Source organism: Microtus ochrogaster, chromosome 16 (assembly GCF_000317375.1).
Source record: "Microtus ochrogaster isolate Prairie Vole_2 chromosome 16, MicOch1.0, whole genome shotgun sequence".
NCBI classification, from domain to species: domain Eukaryota; kingdom Metazoa; phylum Chordata; class Mammalia; order Rodentia; family Cricetidae; genus Microtus; species Microtus ochrogaster.
Genome location: NC_022018.1, coordinates 373,524 through 389,348, shown reverse-complemented (window position 1 = coordinate 389,348; position 15,825 = coordinate 373,524). Strand labels below are relative to the sequence as shown.

Genomic DNA, 15,825 nt, shown 5'->3' with positions numbered 1-15,825 from the left:
ACACACACACACACACACACACACTCATGCATGTAGGCATGAACCTAATGGAACCTAGTCGAGGTCAGAGGACAACCCAGGAGCTGGTTCTCTCCTGCCACCTTGTGGAATCCAGGGATTGCACTCTGGTCATCAGGCAGAAGGGCCTCTTTCCAGCACAAGCCTAAAGTAAGCTCTCACGCACTGTGTGCGGTGTACTCTGCTGTGAGCCAGACAAATCCTACAGCGAGGGGGTGGATGGATCAGCTGACCTCACTATTGCGTCACATGGACAATGCCAGGCATGTAGAGTCCGAGTTCCATAAATGTGGGGCTGCGGAACAAGCTCATAACTTGATTGCATCTTCGTTCTCTAAAACGTGAGCGGGAAGATCTGGTGTCATACAAATGTCTTTCCAGTAAGCACAGTTAGTGTTGCAAGGCTGCATCTCACTCTAGCGCTTGAAACCTTTGCGGCTGCTGCATGCAGCCTGTGTTCTGAACTTTGGAAACAATCAAAAAGAATGTAAGAAATAATTTACTTTTTAAAATATTCATAGCACGCTTAAATGATATTAAATTTGAATTAACAGATAGTACTTGATATTTGGGTTTTAGCAGCATGTTGTTAAAGTTAATGTCTCCTATTCTCATGTTTTAAATGTGACTGATACAAAATTTGAATTCACAGATGTCTAATATTTCTATTGGGCAGCATTGAGAAAGACCAAGGTCACAGCCGATGAGTCCTACAGAGGGTCAGAGAATATGGGTGTTTTATATTATTTGATATAAAGACACATTTCTCAACATAAATCGCAGTCGTAAGAAACCTCATCTGTGGTGCACTTTCTCATCAGTTTTGAGCCTGTGGATACTCCAAGCTAAGCTTCCTGAGGGCTTGTCAAGATGTATAAGCACTGGAAATGACCAAGTTTTGGGTGTTCATCAGTACTTTATTTTTACTCAAATATCTCCAAAATTATCTTCCACTTCCCCACCACCATGAATATTAACAAGCATAGGTCCTACCAAAGTGACCAGTTAAACTGTTTCCTTTTAAGCCGCATACAATTTAAGTCCCTCATTTATCTCCGCAGAGCAGAGAGTCTCAGGAAGAGCTGTGCTTTGCTAGTGGCCCACCATTACGGTGGAGTCACAGCTCGGAATGTTACTGGGTTCCCTTCGTTCCAGGGCATAGAGCTCTCCCAATGGGGCGTGGTGTTCGGCTCTTTGCGGTCACTCTCTGTTAACTCTGCATTGCCTGCCTGTCCACTGACACTGGTGTCACGGCTTCTAACTGTGAAGCATAAATACCAGGTCATCTTAGGAAGACACCAGGGTGGACAGGGGTCCTCAGCTGCACCAACCTAGACTGTGCCATTGTATCAGAGGCAGAGGGAAGCCCTCAGAGTCCCTCGAGGCCTTCCATCCCTTCCCCTTCGTGAACTGAATGGGGCTAAGCAAGAAATATACACTTTAGGGGACTCAGAGGGATGGGAGGAAGTGATAGCTTTAAAATAAACCTACTCTTCCTGGAAGCAGGCTGGCCACAGTTTTGATAATGAGAAATTCAGAATTCTGGAACCAAAAGAGGATTTCAGAGTTTTGGATTACCACGTGGTGATCATCTCCCACGCACTGCCTAAGGCACGGCTGCCAGAATCTCTGGAAACAAATATAAGCCAAGAACCACGGGAGTTACTCCCTGGTTTAGACGCCCCTGCTGAGAACACGTGTCCATCCCATGCTTGAATTGTACTTTCTCACTACTGTTGTAAGAGAGAAAGTCCTTCAGGTATCTTTCTTTGATTTTTGTGGGGGTCTTTCATGCTTCTTTCAACAGACAAACTGACTTTTGACACAGTCCATTAAAGCTTACAATGACCAGGTGGGGAGGTCACCTGGCGAAGGACACATAATCCATTTATTTAATCCATAGATTGGGGCATGGGTTAAGATGGGAGGAACAATAGAACCAGGAAGAACTGAGCAGAACATTGGCAGGGGTCATAGCTAGTTGAGAAGGCAGAACAAACTCACAATACATACATACAAACATACATACATACATGCATGGGTCTGGTTAGGGCCCAATATTAGGTTCCAGTGATGAAAATGCCCAGTCATTTCCTGCCATACCAGTTCACAGCTACCAACTAGCCATGAGTCTCCCTCACAATCCCCTTTAGGATTGTGGTCTAGAGTTCTCAGGTAGTTTCTATGTTAAATACGTTCAATAAATGTATTTAAAATGAAGAGCATATAGACCAATTTAAAGGAAGCAATGTCTATTACTGTAAAGCCAGACACCTATATCAAGCATGGTAGATAATAGTCAGCTCCAAGATATTCTGTATTTTTATTTTCTCTGAGCAAAGCTCTCAGCGGCATGGATTAGTCTTCTCCACTTTACATAGGGGTCTGTAGCTTTCCTTGCCCAGACTCCCGGCTCTGGAGCAAGAGAGTTCCTTCTTCTGACCATGTGGACCTCATTTTCCTACAGGAATCTTTCCAACAGGGGGTAATGACATGGGCTCCTATCGTCTCTAGGTGTTTCTCCAGCTCTGTCCATAAAAATTGGACTTGGGCTTGAAGGCAGCCCAAACCCATGAGAATAATACCACACCGCTTTATACAGTACAGCATCGATCTAAACAACCATCAGTGTCTCCTACAAATAATGAAGTTTAGTAGGGAGTAGAACAGCACTGCAATGGGGATACATTTGCTATAGCAAACTGTAGGTAATTGGAGAAGCTGAGGAAAGGAAAATAGTTTGTAAATGTGTGTGTGTGTGTGTGTGTGTGTGTGTGTGTAGGCATACAAGTTAATACAAAAGGAGTATATTAGTTGTAGGTCCTTGTCTTACCTCTTGCTAGACCCTATGCAAAAATGAGAAGGATGAAGATATTTTGAAACAGTAATCATGAGTCTAGGGATTAATGAGAGTAATGTTATTTTAAATTTATCAGATAGTTGATGGGCAGATAACTTTACAGAACTGTAGTGTGTGGGTATTGTATGGTATGGTGTGTATGTGTGTGCGTTGAAGTGGCCTTTTTGATCTCAACAGAATCTTCGTTTTAAGATTTTCTTTTTATTTATGTGTATGGGTATGTGAACATTTGTGTGCAGGTGACTGCAGAGGTCAAAAGAGAAAGTCACATCTCCTGGATTTATGGGCAGTTTCAGATGCTGGGAGTCAAACTCCTATCCTCTGCAAGAGCAGAAAGTGCTCTTAGCCATTGAACAATCTCTCTAGCCTCCTCTCCCCCACCAGCAGATTCTTTGTTACTGATTACCATCAATCAGTCATTCATAAAAACCCTCCTTCATACTGCCTTTCTTTATTCCTGTTTGTTAGAACTTACATAGTGGCTTCACTCTCATTCTGACTATTTTTACATTAAGTAATTCCATAAAAATGCAAGCTAGGGGCTTGCAAGATAGCTCACTGGGTAAGAGTGCATGCTGCCAATCCTGACAACCAAAGTTGTAGTCATAGAATTCACAAGGTTCTATGGAGAAAACTGCCGAAAAGAAGGAAGGAAGGAAGGAAGGAAGGAAGGAAGGAAGGAAGGAAGGAAGGAAGGAAGGAAGGAAGGAAGGAGAGAAAGAAGGATGGATGCATGGTGGCTAGCCTCAAGTTCTCAGCTGTCATTCAGTACCAGATCACAAAGTCTACAGAGGAAGAGATCCAGTACTGACATTAACTAGTGACATGAACTCTTGAATATCTAATATTTCATGATTGTTCACAAATTCACCTTTTGGTGAGATTAGCTGACTTACATGAAGATGAAGTCAACGCTCGTAGCCCTTTGTTTGCGTAGAGGTCCACATTTACCTGGATTTCAGTCTAGGGTTCCATGATTAAAGGTCACCACCCAACAAGTATATGTTATTAGATTTTCATGGAGCCTCCTAGGCATGGGTGTGTGTCTGTTTTAGAGAGCCCGCATTCAGTCACTATGACCTCCTAATATCGCCTCGAATTCCTTCAGCTGTTATGAGCATCACTTCGCAATGATCTTCAGTAGTAAACTGGCAGTTCTTGCTTGTCTCATCAGATAGTTGCTTTGCTTTCTTTTCAGATTAAGACGTCAGTCATCTGGGCCACTCCGAATGTGTCCTTCTCAATTCCACTGTGGGTCATAATACTAGCAATCCTTCTTGGCTTGCTGGTTCTGGCCATCTTAACTTTAGCTTTATGGAAGGTAAGCGAGCTTCCTTTGCTTTTCCTTTGGGGTTCAGAAGCCATTGAGGGGGTGAAAAGATATTGTTGGAAAGTATTAAATATAACGATAAAGTTGTAAATTGCTGATTTTGATAATCTTTAGGACAGAAGAAGATTGTGTCTATTTTGTTTTGGAATTTAATGTGTGTGAAGATAATATTGTGAAAGATGAGGGGTAAACTGCTTCCGCACTGAAGTTTTTGGGGGAGGTGATTTTATTTGAGGGATAGGAATAGAGCCTGGCGTTTTGCACAGGCTTTCTCTCCTGAGAGACATTCCCAGACCTTATCTTGAGATTTCTTATAAATATATTGAATAATTGTCTTAAGACCCGTGGTCTTCTTTTCAATGGGCTCAGATAATAATTTCATCATTATCAAGACTCCTTTTTCTTTTCAATAACCAGGAAGTTGTGTGTTTTGTTGACATGAACCTATCATCAGTCCTGTGAATTTCTCTTTAAAAGCAATGCAACTCTGCAGCTAATATAGATTGATTCTCATTTGTTTCCATTTCAACTATTAGGCCAAATAGGCCGTGCATAAGGTGTGTGGAGTGAGTTTTCCATCTTACCAATTAGTTTGTCTCTAGTAGAAAATCTTAACAATTCGTTAGGGATGTCCTACTGAGGCTTGTTCTGAAAGTCCATAAGAGCATCAGATCTACAGCCAAGTGTCTTGTCCATCTGCCAAGTTACACGGAGTCTCTCGCTCTAAATAAAAAGCGGTGTCATAGTGACATTACACATCTCGGTCAACCGCTATTGTGTGGCCCTCTGAGAAAATGGCAATTATAAATTTTGAAACAATAGGCAGCAGTCTGCTTTACAGAACTTAGAGAACTTTGTTTGAGTTGAAGAATAGCTTTTCTAATCATTAACAGCTGTCTGTCCTGTCCAGAGCTCATCCAGTCACTGTCACACATGTAGAGATAACTTCAGCATTGTTCTGCTCTTCATGGTAACTGGATATCACTCTATATGCCAAATGAGAGAGTACCCTACTAGTCTTGCAAAGAAACTCTTTCTGTGCTTCCCACATGAGAAACAATAAATAATAATTCTAGGGTTCTGGGAAAATAAGCATCCTCTGGGGTTAAATATTAATTTGAAATTCAGTAGAAAGATGGTTCTGGAGCCATCTTTACCAGAGTACTGGTAAATCTGTAGAAAGTCACAAGAATGTCCCATCCTGCCTGGTGCTGTTATTGACATAAATCACAAATTGGACCTTCCTCTAAACACCGTATGTCCTACCAAGTCCAGAAGAACAGGCAACAATGTCTCCCTATGATGTGTCCTAAGTACCCTACAGAACACCACAGGGAACGACACGTGTCAGGTCAACTGTGGGGCACCATGAGGGAAGCATGCAGAAAGACAGAAGGATCCTTAGTGCACTAGTGACAGGATGGGATATAGCTAAGGTCTGTGAGTGGCATCTGTAAAATGAAGACTACTTCCTGTGTGGTGGGAGGAAGGCAACGGATGCACTGCCAACCTTGTCCGGGCAGTGAGTTCTCTCCACCAGTAACCGACACTCCGATTTTCCCTCTTAATTTGGACAATTAGACAGATAGTTCACATATCCCAGGTTTCCTTATAAAATGTCTAAAATGCAAATTCCTTAAATAAGGTATTTCACACACTCTCCAGATGACTTGATTTTTCCTTCTCCTAGTGTGGCTTCTTTGATAGAGCAAGACCGCCTCAGGATGAAATGACAGACAGGGAACAACTGACCAGCGACAAGACACCGGAGGCATGACTCGGAAACACGAAGCCCTAAAATTCAAACACTGGTCCTGTTCAAAGAAAGAAGGGACATGACTGCAAAATGATCAGAGCCTTCCATACGTGCCAGTGACCTAGGGAACGGAAGGTGCCTAAGGATCACCTTGTCTGCTCCACGCGTGGGCACGGAACACAGAGAACCCTGTGGGAAAAGAAACCCCCAACACTGTAGAAACAACCAGCAGTTGTGACAATTCCTGTTGCTTTCACCATTTCACATCTGGCTGAGAGTTTGGAATGGCTGTGGGAACTCAGACGGCTGTCAGATCAGCCCAATGTGACTTTCAAAACTGATTCCTACGGAGATGAGATGAACTAAGGTTCAACACTACTGTAACCCAATGGACTCTCTGACACCTCCCTACAGAAGAGCAGCCTTTCTAAGGATGCAATGGCTCAGGGAGACAAGCAATGTGTTGTCAGGACTGTGAAAGTACTTGTGGAACAACAGAGATCATTTAGTTAAGTGAGAACAAAAAAAAATGTATTTATTTATTTTCCATTTCTCTAGGTAGAGAATCAGGCCATCTAGAGGATATCGAAATTAAGATTTAGTTGGCTAGATTTCCACATCATTCCACTTATTTCTTCTTGAGACAACTACTCCATGAAGATAACATGTTTAATTGGGCTTCTTAGTGTGTTAGACGGTGTTACACACAAATTGGTATTAGGGGTCAATTTTGCTAATATCTTGCTGCCTGCCACCTGGAGTTACCTTTCTTCGTGCTCTAGAGGAACTCACATCTGCATAATTCAACACAAAATTTTGTATTTATAGTTCCTTTTGTACATGTAAAAAAACTATTTCCACTGATTTCTTTAAAGAATTCATTTCAAGGTACTCACTACCCTGATGGTGTTTGAAAGTATGGGCACAAGTTTTAGAGTCCATATAAAAAGCAATTTAGCAATATGGGTGAATCTTATTTTAATAGTTTACACACCATTATTTAGCTTGGGATCTACACACCTGCTTTTGTTGCAATATCTCATGCTTATAAAAAAGAGAAAATGTGTTGAGTATAAATCAGATGGAGATATATGTAGTTATACAGGTTGTGAGGCAAACGGAAACTCACTCCTAAGGACCTAACAATATTTTTAAAGCTTCATTACCCACTCCTTACTATTAATCTTTCCTAGAATGTAATCTTTGAAAATAATCTTCTATACTTAATCTATTTTACCATCATCTTTACTTAGTCATCCAGAAAATGTTGCTTAAATCTCTTGTAAACAATCCATAATCATTTGTAATGTCACCATTTTGAAGTAATATTGACCAGCCAAAAGCATATGATGATCTGCACAATTTTATATCCTTTATATACTAATGAAAAATTGCTAGGGAGAAATGCTGAACAAAATTTTATGTGCAATATATAAAAGACCTATGTATCTGAGGAATGTTTACACTGGCATTAGTTTTTTTTAATTAATATCCTGAATATGAAGTCTGATACAACAAGCTGACCAAAATCCTAACCTTTACAGAGCAGTCTTGAAAATCTGTGTCTCAATTTCAGCAATGACACTTTGTTTGAAAGATGAGCCAAGCTCACAGACAGTAAATTTTATGTGGTACCTTAACCTGGCAAGGAGCCACTTGGCTTCAATTGCCAAAGTTCCTTGGAAAGCAAGTGGAAGACACAGAGACAAATATTGTTGCTGTTCATCAGCCCCTGCTTGTCAATTAAATCTGTCCCAGTAGCTGGTTCATGTCTGTCAGGAGCCCACATCTAGCTCCCAGTCTGTGTGATTAGTGTATGGGCAATATTGCACTTACCTCAACGAGTTTTGAGTGTTCCATACCAGCCTCTGCAGCTGTCGTCACTGTTTGTCTTTTTGGTAGAACCAGTTTCATAGACAGACAGCCATCTATATGATATAATTTAAGGGATGACAAACAGCTCTCTCTACACTACATAATGACTTAACTTTTGTCATTCCTGATGTGGGACCAATGAAGGAACTCAGAGAACTCTTAGAGCTAAACATCGGATTTGGGGGAGACAGTTTATACAGCCTAATGGGAGAAACTAGACATGTCAAGGGAAAGATGGGACCAACACAGGAAAAGATATGGGGATATCAAAGGGAAAACATCGCTTCCCGTTGTCTCCACTGTAGAAGTACACAGCGGGTTGTCATCCACTTGCACACAGAAAACTGAGGTCAGGGGAAGCCTCCGGTGGGATGTTCTAAAACACGCCAACCTCACAGAGAACACTAATATACAACAATGCTCACAACATTGCTGAGTCCTTCATAACTTGTGTGCTGGGCTTCACCAGGAGCTTATCGGTGTTTCTCTTCATTAAGTTCTTTTTTCTAGTTCTTGCAGCTGTTTTCTTTTATATCTAAGACATGGGAAAATGAGCAGATTTTGTAAACTTGGAGAATTTTATACAGTAAAGTATAAAGTAATAATGTTCTAGTTATCACTGAAATCCAAATCTTAGAACTCTTGTTTTATTTAAATACGTGTGTAGAGACAGTGGAGATGTTCATGTACCTGTTTGCATTGTCACCAATAAAATTGAAAATTAAAGGCACAAGAGCATGTGTATGGCTTATTTCATGTACTACATGAAGCTTTTCCATTTATAATAGACCAGCAACAAAGAGGTCTTTATACCTTTCTGCCTTGATTCCTTCTTTATAAGAACATGGAACATTGGAAGAAGTTACCTTTCCATGGTAAAACTGCTCTACACTTGGCTTGGGGTGTTGGCTGTTCGACTCTGAGTAACTGAGCCCTTAAGACATGGGTGGGTACGTGTATAGTCATGGATGACATCGGAAAGGAGGATCAAATGTTTGCATCATTCCTAATAGTTCCACACTCGTGCAACTGGGCTGTCTGTTGTTTTTTAAATTTGCACATCCAGCTCTTTCATAAAGCTCTTCCTTCCATCTTTAGCCAACTTCAAGGTTCTTCTGTGCCCCCATCCTCCATCTGACTCACTTCCCACCTGTGCTTATGATTAGATCGTAACCTGATTGCCTTTCAGGGAGAACAATCACCACATCTTTTCAACTATGTGCTTCCTACACCTAGCCACAAGGCCTAGTATATAGTGGATGCTCCAGAAACTGAGGCACAAGTGGATATACATTTGCCTACTAAATATTCATGGTGGACATGTACTTTTATAAACCTCTTCAAATATTAAATACCAGAGCAGTCCACATTTCTACTTATAATATCTGTGCAATATTATTAGAAGTTAATTGATTACTTACAATTTAAAATTTCTGGCTTCAGAAATCTGAAACTTTTGAATGTCAACATGGGCCGTATTGGATCTGATGCAATCGGTCCCAATGAAAACACATGCACTGACACTGGAGAGATGAATTAATGGATGAGGAGGCTGTGCTGCCTAGTTCAATGTCAGCTTTACACAAGCTAGAGTTATCTGAAGGGAGGAAACCACAACTGAGAAAAGACCACCCTAAGATCCAGCTGTAAGGCATTTCTTAATTGGTATTGATGGGGAGGACTCAGCCCATTGTGGGTAGAGCCATCCCTTGGATGGTAATCCTGGGTTCTATAAGAAAGCAGGCTGAGCAAGCCAGGGGGAGCAAGCCAGTAAGCAGCACCCGTTCACGGCCACTGCATCAGCTCCTGCCTCCAGGTACCTGTCCTGCTTAGGTTCCTTTTCTGACTTTCTTTGATGATGAACAACAATATGGAAGTATAAGCCGAGCCTTTCCTCTCCAACTTGCTGTTTGGTCATGGTGCTTTGTCATAGCAATAGAAATCCTGGCTAAAACAAGGGCTTAATTGCTTTGGCAGAGAGAGAACTAACGTACAGTTCCTAGCACCCACACCAGAGCAGGGGACACACAACCACCTGTATCTCCAGTTCTGGAGACCATAATCCCTCTTTTGACCTCCTCGAGTACCCATACACACATAGACATATCCACAACTTTAAAAAATGAAGAAGTACATGAGCAATATTTTGAAAAAAAGTATCTCCAGGTTATATGTACAAGGTATATGTGAAACAGAAATATATTTTATGGCTATATATGGATCTAATCCCTAATCATCTCAACGTGGTGTGAATGTGAACTGCTTCCAAAAGCTTATGCATTTGAACACTTGAGCTCCATCTGGAGACACTATTTAGGGGAAAACCCTCAAGTTGAGGAATCGGGTCACTGACATAGGTGGGATAGACATTGAGAGTTAAAAGCCAGTAGCCACCCCACTCCCAGTCTACCCTCTGCTTCTTTGTTCTTTGCAGTATGAAGATTCCCAGTCACCTGCTCACCACACCTCACCCATCCACCCTAGTAGACTGTCCCCTCACTAACAATGAACCAGACTGTTTCCTCTTTTATGCTGTTTCTTGTCAGGTGTGCCATCACCATAGTGTAGGAAGTAGCGAAAGCTCCCATCAGGTATATCTGAGAAGGATGACTAGCATCCCATGACAGGTTCTGAAGCCCTACTCAATGAGCTGTCACTCACTACCATGTCTCTCTTGCTGTGAATAGCTATTCACAGTTTCAGACATTAAGACAGCATTGAGAACAGAATGTGTGTGCAGAGGTTCTCTCTGCATTTTTTCTCACTAAATGAACTTTGTAAGACTGGAGATTGCTCACTGAGAGGCAATGAAGATCTTTGTAGCTCTCCATAACCAAGATATTGCTCTTAAGAAAAATGAATAAATTTGTACTGACCTGAACATACATTTTCATTCATAATTCTGTCATCGGTATTTAACAGTTTCATGATTAATTCTAAGTTTTACTTTATTTTAATCTGAAGTTCATTTTAAAATTAAATAAATGTAATGGACACATTTGAGTTTAAGTTCTAATATTTCATCATTCACTCAACACACATCAATTTTCTTAATACCCCATAAGATATTTGTTAATACCCCCATCAGACTACCCTGTCATCTTAATGGCATTCATGAATCCTAGTGAGAAGAACGTACATCAGTTTACTGTCCCTGTAGCTTGGAACACAAGGATGAGCCCTCTGCTTTGGATTGTACATCGCACTTTCAAACCTAAACATAACGAATGGTATATGGCCACTGAGAAGAAATCAAGTGATGGAGGAAGGTCATTGGTTAAAAAATAAAGAAACTGCCTTGGCCCATTTTATTGATTAGAACATAGGTGGGTGGAGTAAACAGAACAGAATGCTGGGAGGAAGAGGAAGTGAGCTCAGAGACACCATGCTCCCCTCTCCCGGGCAGATGCAATAGCTCTGCTCTCTGAGGCAGACGCACTCGATGAAGCAAGCCACCAGGTCAGACATGCTGAATCTTTCCCGGTAAGACCGGTGCTACACAGTTTATTAGAGATGGGTTGATCGGGATATCAGAATTAGCCAGTAAGGGCTAGAGCTAATGGGCCAAGCAGTGTTTAAAAGAATACAGTGTCTGTGTAATTATTTCTGGGCATAAGCTAGCAGGCGGCCAGGATGATGGGGATGCAGCCCCGCCGCTCCTATTACAACAATCAAGCAATGCTAAGTTTCAATATTCTTGGTGCTGAAGGTCAAGAAAGAATTACTAGGCTAACATAACCTGTGTATGCAGGATGAACTCATCAGGTACATACAGATAGCTATGCCCTAGGCTAACCCCAGTGGTCAAAGCCTGTATGTATTATTAGTGAGGACAAAGACTCTTACTGGTTTGTGTTTGTAGAAATTTCTGTATGGTTACATGTAGGAGGTAAGGATTGTTCTACTAACCAGTCCTTTGATATCTTGAACACCTCTAGCTGTAGAGAGGAACTGCGGGCCACGTCCTGCCACTCAGCTCCCAGCCGCCTGGCTAGCTTATGCCCTGAAATAACAACACAAAAATTGTATTCTTTTAAACACTGCCTAGCCCATTATATCTATCCTCTTCTCGGCTAACTCTCATATCTTGCTTAACCCATTTCTAATAATCTGTGTAGCACCATGAGGTGGTGGCTTACCGAGAAAGATTCAGCATGTCTGACCTGGCGGCTGGCTCCATCACATCTGCCCTCACTTCCCTTCTTTCCAGCATTCTGTTCTGTCTACTCCACCGACCTATGCTCTGACCTATCAGGCCAAGCAGTTTTCTTTATTAATCAACCAATGAAACAACAGATAGAAAAAGATCCTTCTATATCATCCAGCCATTCTATATGAGGATAACCTGACCATGCTAATACTCTATAAATACTGATCTAACTTTTGGGTTCCTCCATTGGATAAGATAAAATAAAAAACAACCCTTGCAGAGTTTACCAACAAGGGTCAAGTCCCTTGTGCATTTCCCACTTACTCCCTAAGATTTTTTACCCTTCCCCACAGAAGAACTCCATAGAAAGATCCCTCTGGTGCCATCAGGAAGAGCCAAGATATAAACACATTTACCTTCTAGCCACCAATATGCAGACAGTGTCCCCAGTGCATCTGATATTCTTGTTTTTCCCCAAATACAAAAGATTTTTCTCTTATAAGACTCTAATTATTTTTTAAATGTTTGTTTCTTTTACACAAGACATTTAAAGCATCAAAACATCAGACTTTAAACTCATCTGGAATCTGAGTAAAACCCTAACTTCCCCACTGATGCTTCATTCACTGGGATTTAGCATTGAGTGTGCGCATAAGGTAGGACTCACCTGCCATTTTAAACTCTCCCCATCCCACCCCCAAAGTACCATCTGCCTGACTCACTGCCTTCAGGTTCTCTGTTGTTTATGATTGTTGGTCAAAATCCATATGGAAATGTAGCCTGATAACCATGGCCTCTAGACAATGAAAAGTCTCAGATTTTTTGTGCCAAGACACAACACAGTAAGAATGCACTTAACATCTGTGATGTTGCTTATTTTGATGGTCACTGCATTGCAGAAACATCCATGCTAGCCAGCTGTGAGGTGGGCTTTTCATAAAAGGTGATTACAGTGTACCTTCCTGGTTTTGAACTCTGAGCTTTTAACATCCATTCACTTGGTGTACTGTAAGGTACATACAGATCTAAACTTTTATTACTCTATCTTTTTATTTGAAACCACAGTATCTAACCTATGTTCTGATCTGCTAAAGCACTTTTGAGTTGGGTCACTTAAAACAGCATAAATGTATTGTCTGAAAGTCTAAAAAATAGGTATCCGCCATGCTCCATCGTGCCTGGGAAGCACCTGTTTCCATGCTATTCTCCCAGCCTCTGCCCCCTTCAGGTACTCCTGGCCTTGTAGATCTACTGACCAACATGACCTCTCAACCTGATACACTCAGTGCAATCCCCACAGCATCCTCCTTCTGGTATGTCATGACAGAGTTCCCCGTCCATAAGGACACCAGTTCCATTGGTCCCTCCTGCTGTTGTCACTTGGATTTGTTTGCCTCAGCAAAGCGCTCTTTCCAAATGAAATCACATTCTGAAATTCTGGATACTAAGACTTTAAAACACCCCTTTGTAAATGGCTTTGTGGGGAGTACATCAGCTCACTCTTCCTCTTGACAAAGTAAAAGCAAACTAAGGAAAAGTGGAAGGCTTTAAAGACAATTGCTATGTATTACTCTTTAGTTTCCATTAATCCAGGAAATATGCCTTGGCAGTGGATTTGCAAATATTTCCATCCTTTTGCTAGTTCTCACTGAGAGGGAAGCAGGGTGAAGATAAGATGTTTTCATACATCACATGAAGGAGAGTCAAGGAACTGAGTGTTCAAACCAGAGTAGGCATTGCCTTGGGGAAAATATTGACCAAAAGCATCTAAAGAAAGAGAAGGGCAAAGTACCAAGGAATTGAGAACAGAACCAAAAGGAGAAATGACCACAATAAATGTGGCAAAGCCTCACACACTCTCCCTGTACCAGACTCCTCACTGTCTGCTTTCCCTAAATTCCAGCTCCAGTAGTCACCACAACAGTGTACAGCAGATACTATGAGAAAAAAACTTACTGACCTTGTTTAAAAGACAAGGCAGAGTATTCAAGAGCACTACACTGTGGGTAGTAAGCACTGGGGTGGGGTTTGTCTGTAAGGAAGGGAAGTGCTGGGCTCAACTTCAGACACAGCAAGGCAAGAGAGGGGCTTGTCACTCAAGAGCAGGGTAGGCAGCAGCCGGCCAGTGATGCTATTCTGAGCAAACTGGGGACAAGTGGCTGGTGAGGCATAAGGGGTTCGGTCAGACATGGAGAACAGGGAATCTTTCTAAACAGATTTAATAGGAATCTTGCTAAATCGAACTCTTCACAGACAGAGACTGAACTCCAGGCTCAGCTTATGTGAACTAGAGGCCTCAGAGGGCCTGCCCCAAGTCTGTGAAGTAGCGTATATTTGTCAATACTACATCTATCCTTATTTACAGATGAATAGAGGTCTAGGGATAGAATTTGCCAGTTTGTGCCATAATACTTGGCAGAACAGGACTTCAAGTCTACATCTACCGGGTTCCAGAGTCTGGAGCTGTGCCATGCTATTGGCAACAAACGCTGAGCATTCCTACCGCATTCTGTGTTGAAAAGAAAGAAGTCTCAGAACAATGGAGCTGGAAGGCTGTCAAAAAAAAAAATCCCTTAAGTCCTTCCACTGTCCTGGATAGTTTTCATTCACCTTGACACAAGTTAAAGTCGCTTTGGAAGAGGAACCTCAACTGAGAAAATGTCCCTACCAGACTGTCCTGTGGCTAAGCTTTTGATTGATTATTGATATGAGAGGCCTGAGTCACTATGGGTGGTGCCACCCCGAGGCTGGTGGTCCTAGGTGCTATAAAAACGCAGGCTGAGCAAGCTATGAGAAGCAATAAAGAAAGCATTACTCCTCCGTGGCCTCTGCATGAGCTCCTGTCTCCAGGTTCCTGCCCTATATGAATGAGTTCCTGCCCCGACTTTCAGCATTAATGGCGTGTGACCTGAGTGTAGTAAACAGAAATAAAACCTTTTCCTCTCCAAGTTATTAGGGTCATGGTGTTTTACCACTGCAATAAAAACTGTAACTAAAACACCCACTAAGAGCTCAGCATAATGGCTAAAGTGTGTGCAGGGTTGCTAGATAGAAAATATTAAGCTGAAACCTTCTACTTAGAATCGTACACACCATTAAACATTGTCAATGTCTTTTGACACCTAAAAAGTTTAGCAGATGCTATCCTGATTTTCAAAATATCTGGAAATAGAAATTCTCATGTTCCCAGTCATTGGTCAGAACTGGAGCTGACCACAAACTCCTCGGGGATTTGGTGGTTTGAGAACTATATAGTTCATCAATATTCCTGATATCAAAAATCTACTTGCTAAAAGCCTAAATGATATGATAATTAAATACATCAAGGAAAACATGTCTAAACATTTTCTATTTCATTTTTTAAAATGATGAATTCACATAAATGTGCTGTCGTATCCACAAAGCATTGTTGTCTAATGATCCCATTGCCTGAGAGATGATTATGCTATTTCATTTTCATCTTTTGCAAGCTAAAAGTAAAGAAGGATTATCCCTGACCCATAGAATTCCAAATTAACCCTCAGCCTAGGAGGCCCTTCTATTTGTGTTAACATCAATATTTGTTCAAAAGCAATTCAGGGCAATGTGATGTTTAAATATTATATACTAAGATATTATATGAATAATAGAAAGAATGAATTTCTAACTTACCATATATAACTGAGAAACAGAAAAGGCATCCTCTGGGTCAAGAAAAGGTCATGATGTTTTATTCTCTGGCAATCTACTATAAAAAAAATCTTGGGAATAACACCACTTCACAGTGAGAAACGTGTATCTTTCTCTTGATGCATTTGGGCTACATTGTCTGTTGAAATATGAGCAGCGGAGCTGCG

At 41.4% G+C, this 15,825-nt stretch overlaps 1 protein-coding gene across 1 annotated transcript in view; it reads left to right on the top strand.

The window, feature by feature from the left end:
- Positions 1 to 8,459, top strand: part of Itga8 (integrin subunit alpha 8) — a 175,320-nt gene extending 166,861 nt beyond the window's left edge. Inside the window, exons 29-30 of the mRNA XM_005354625.3 lie at positions 4,077 to 4,199; positions 5,899 to 8,459. Of these exons, the coding sequence (XP_005354682.1) occupies positions 4,077 to 4,199; positions 5,899 to 5,985 (210 nt within the window). The 3' untranslated portion in view covers positions 5,986 to 8,459. The remainder of the gene's footprint in view (positions 1 to 4,076; positions 4,200 to 5,898) is intronic.
- Positions 8,460 to 15,825: the final 7,366 nt, after the last annotated feature.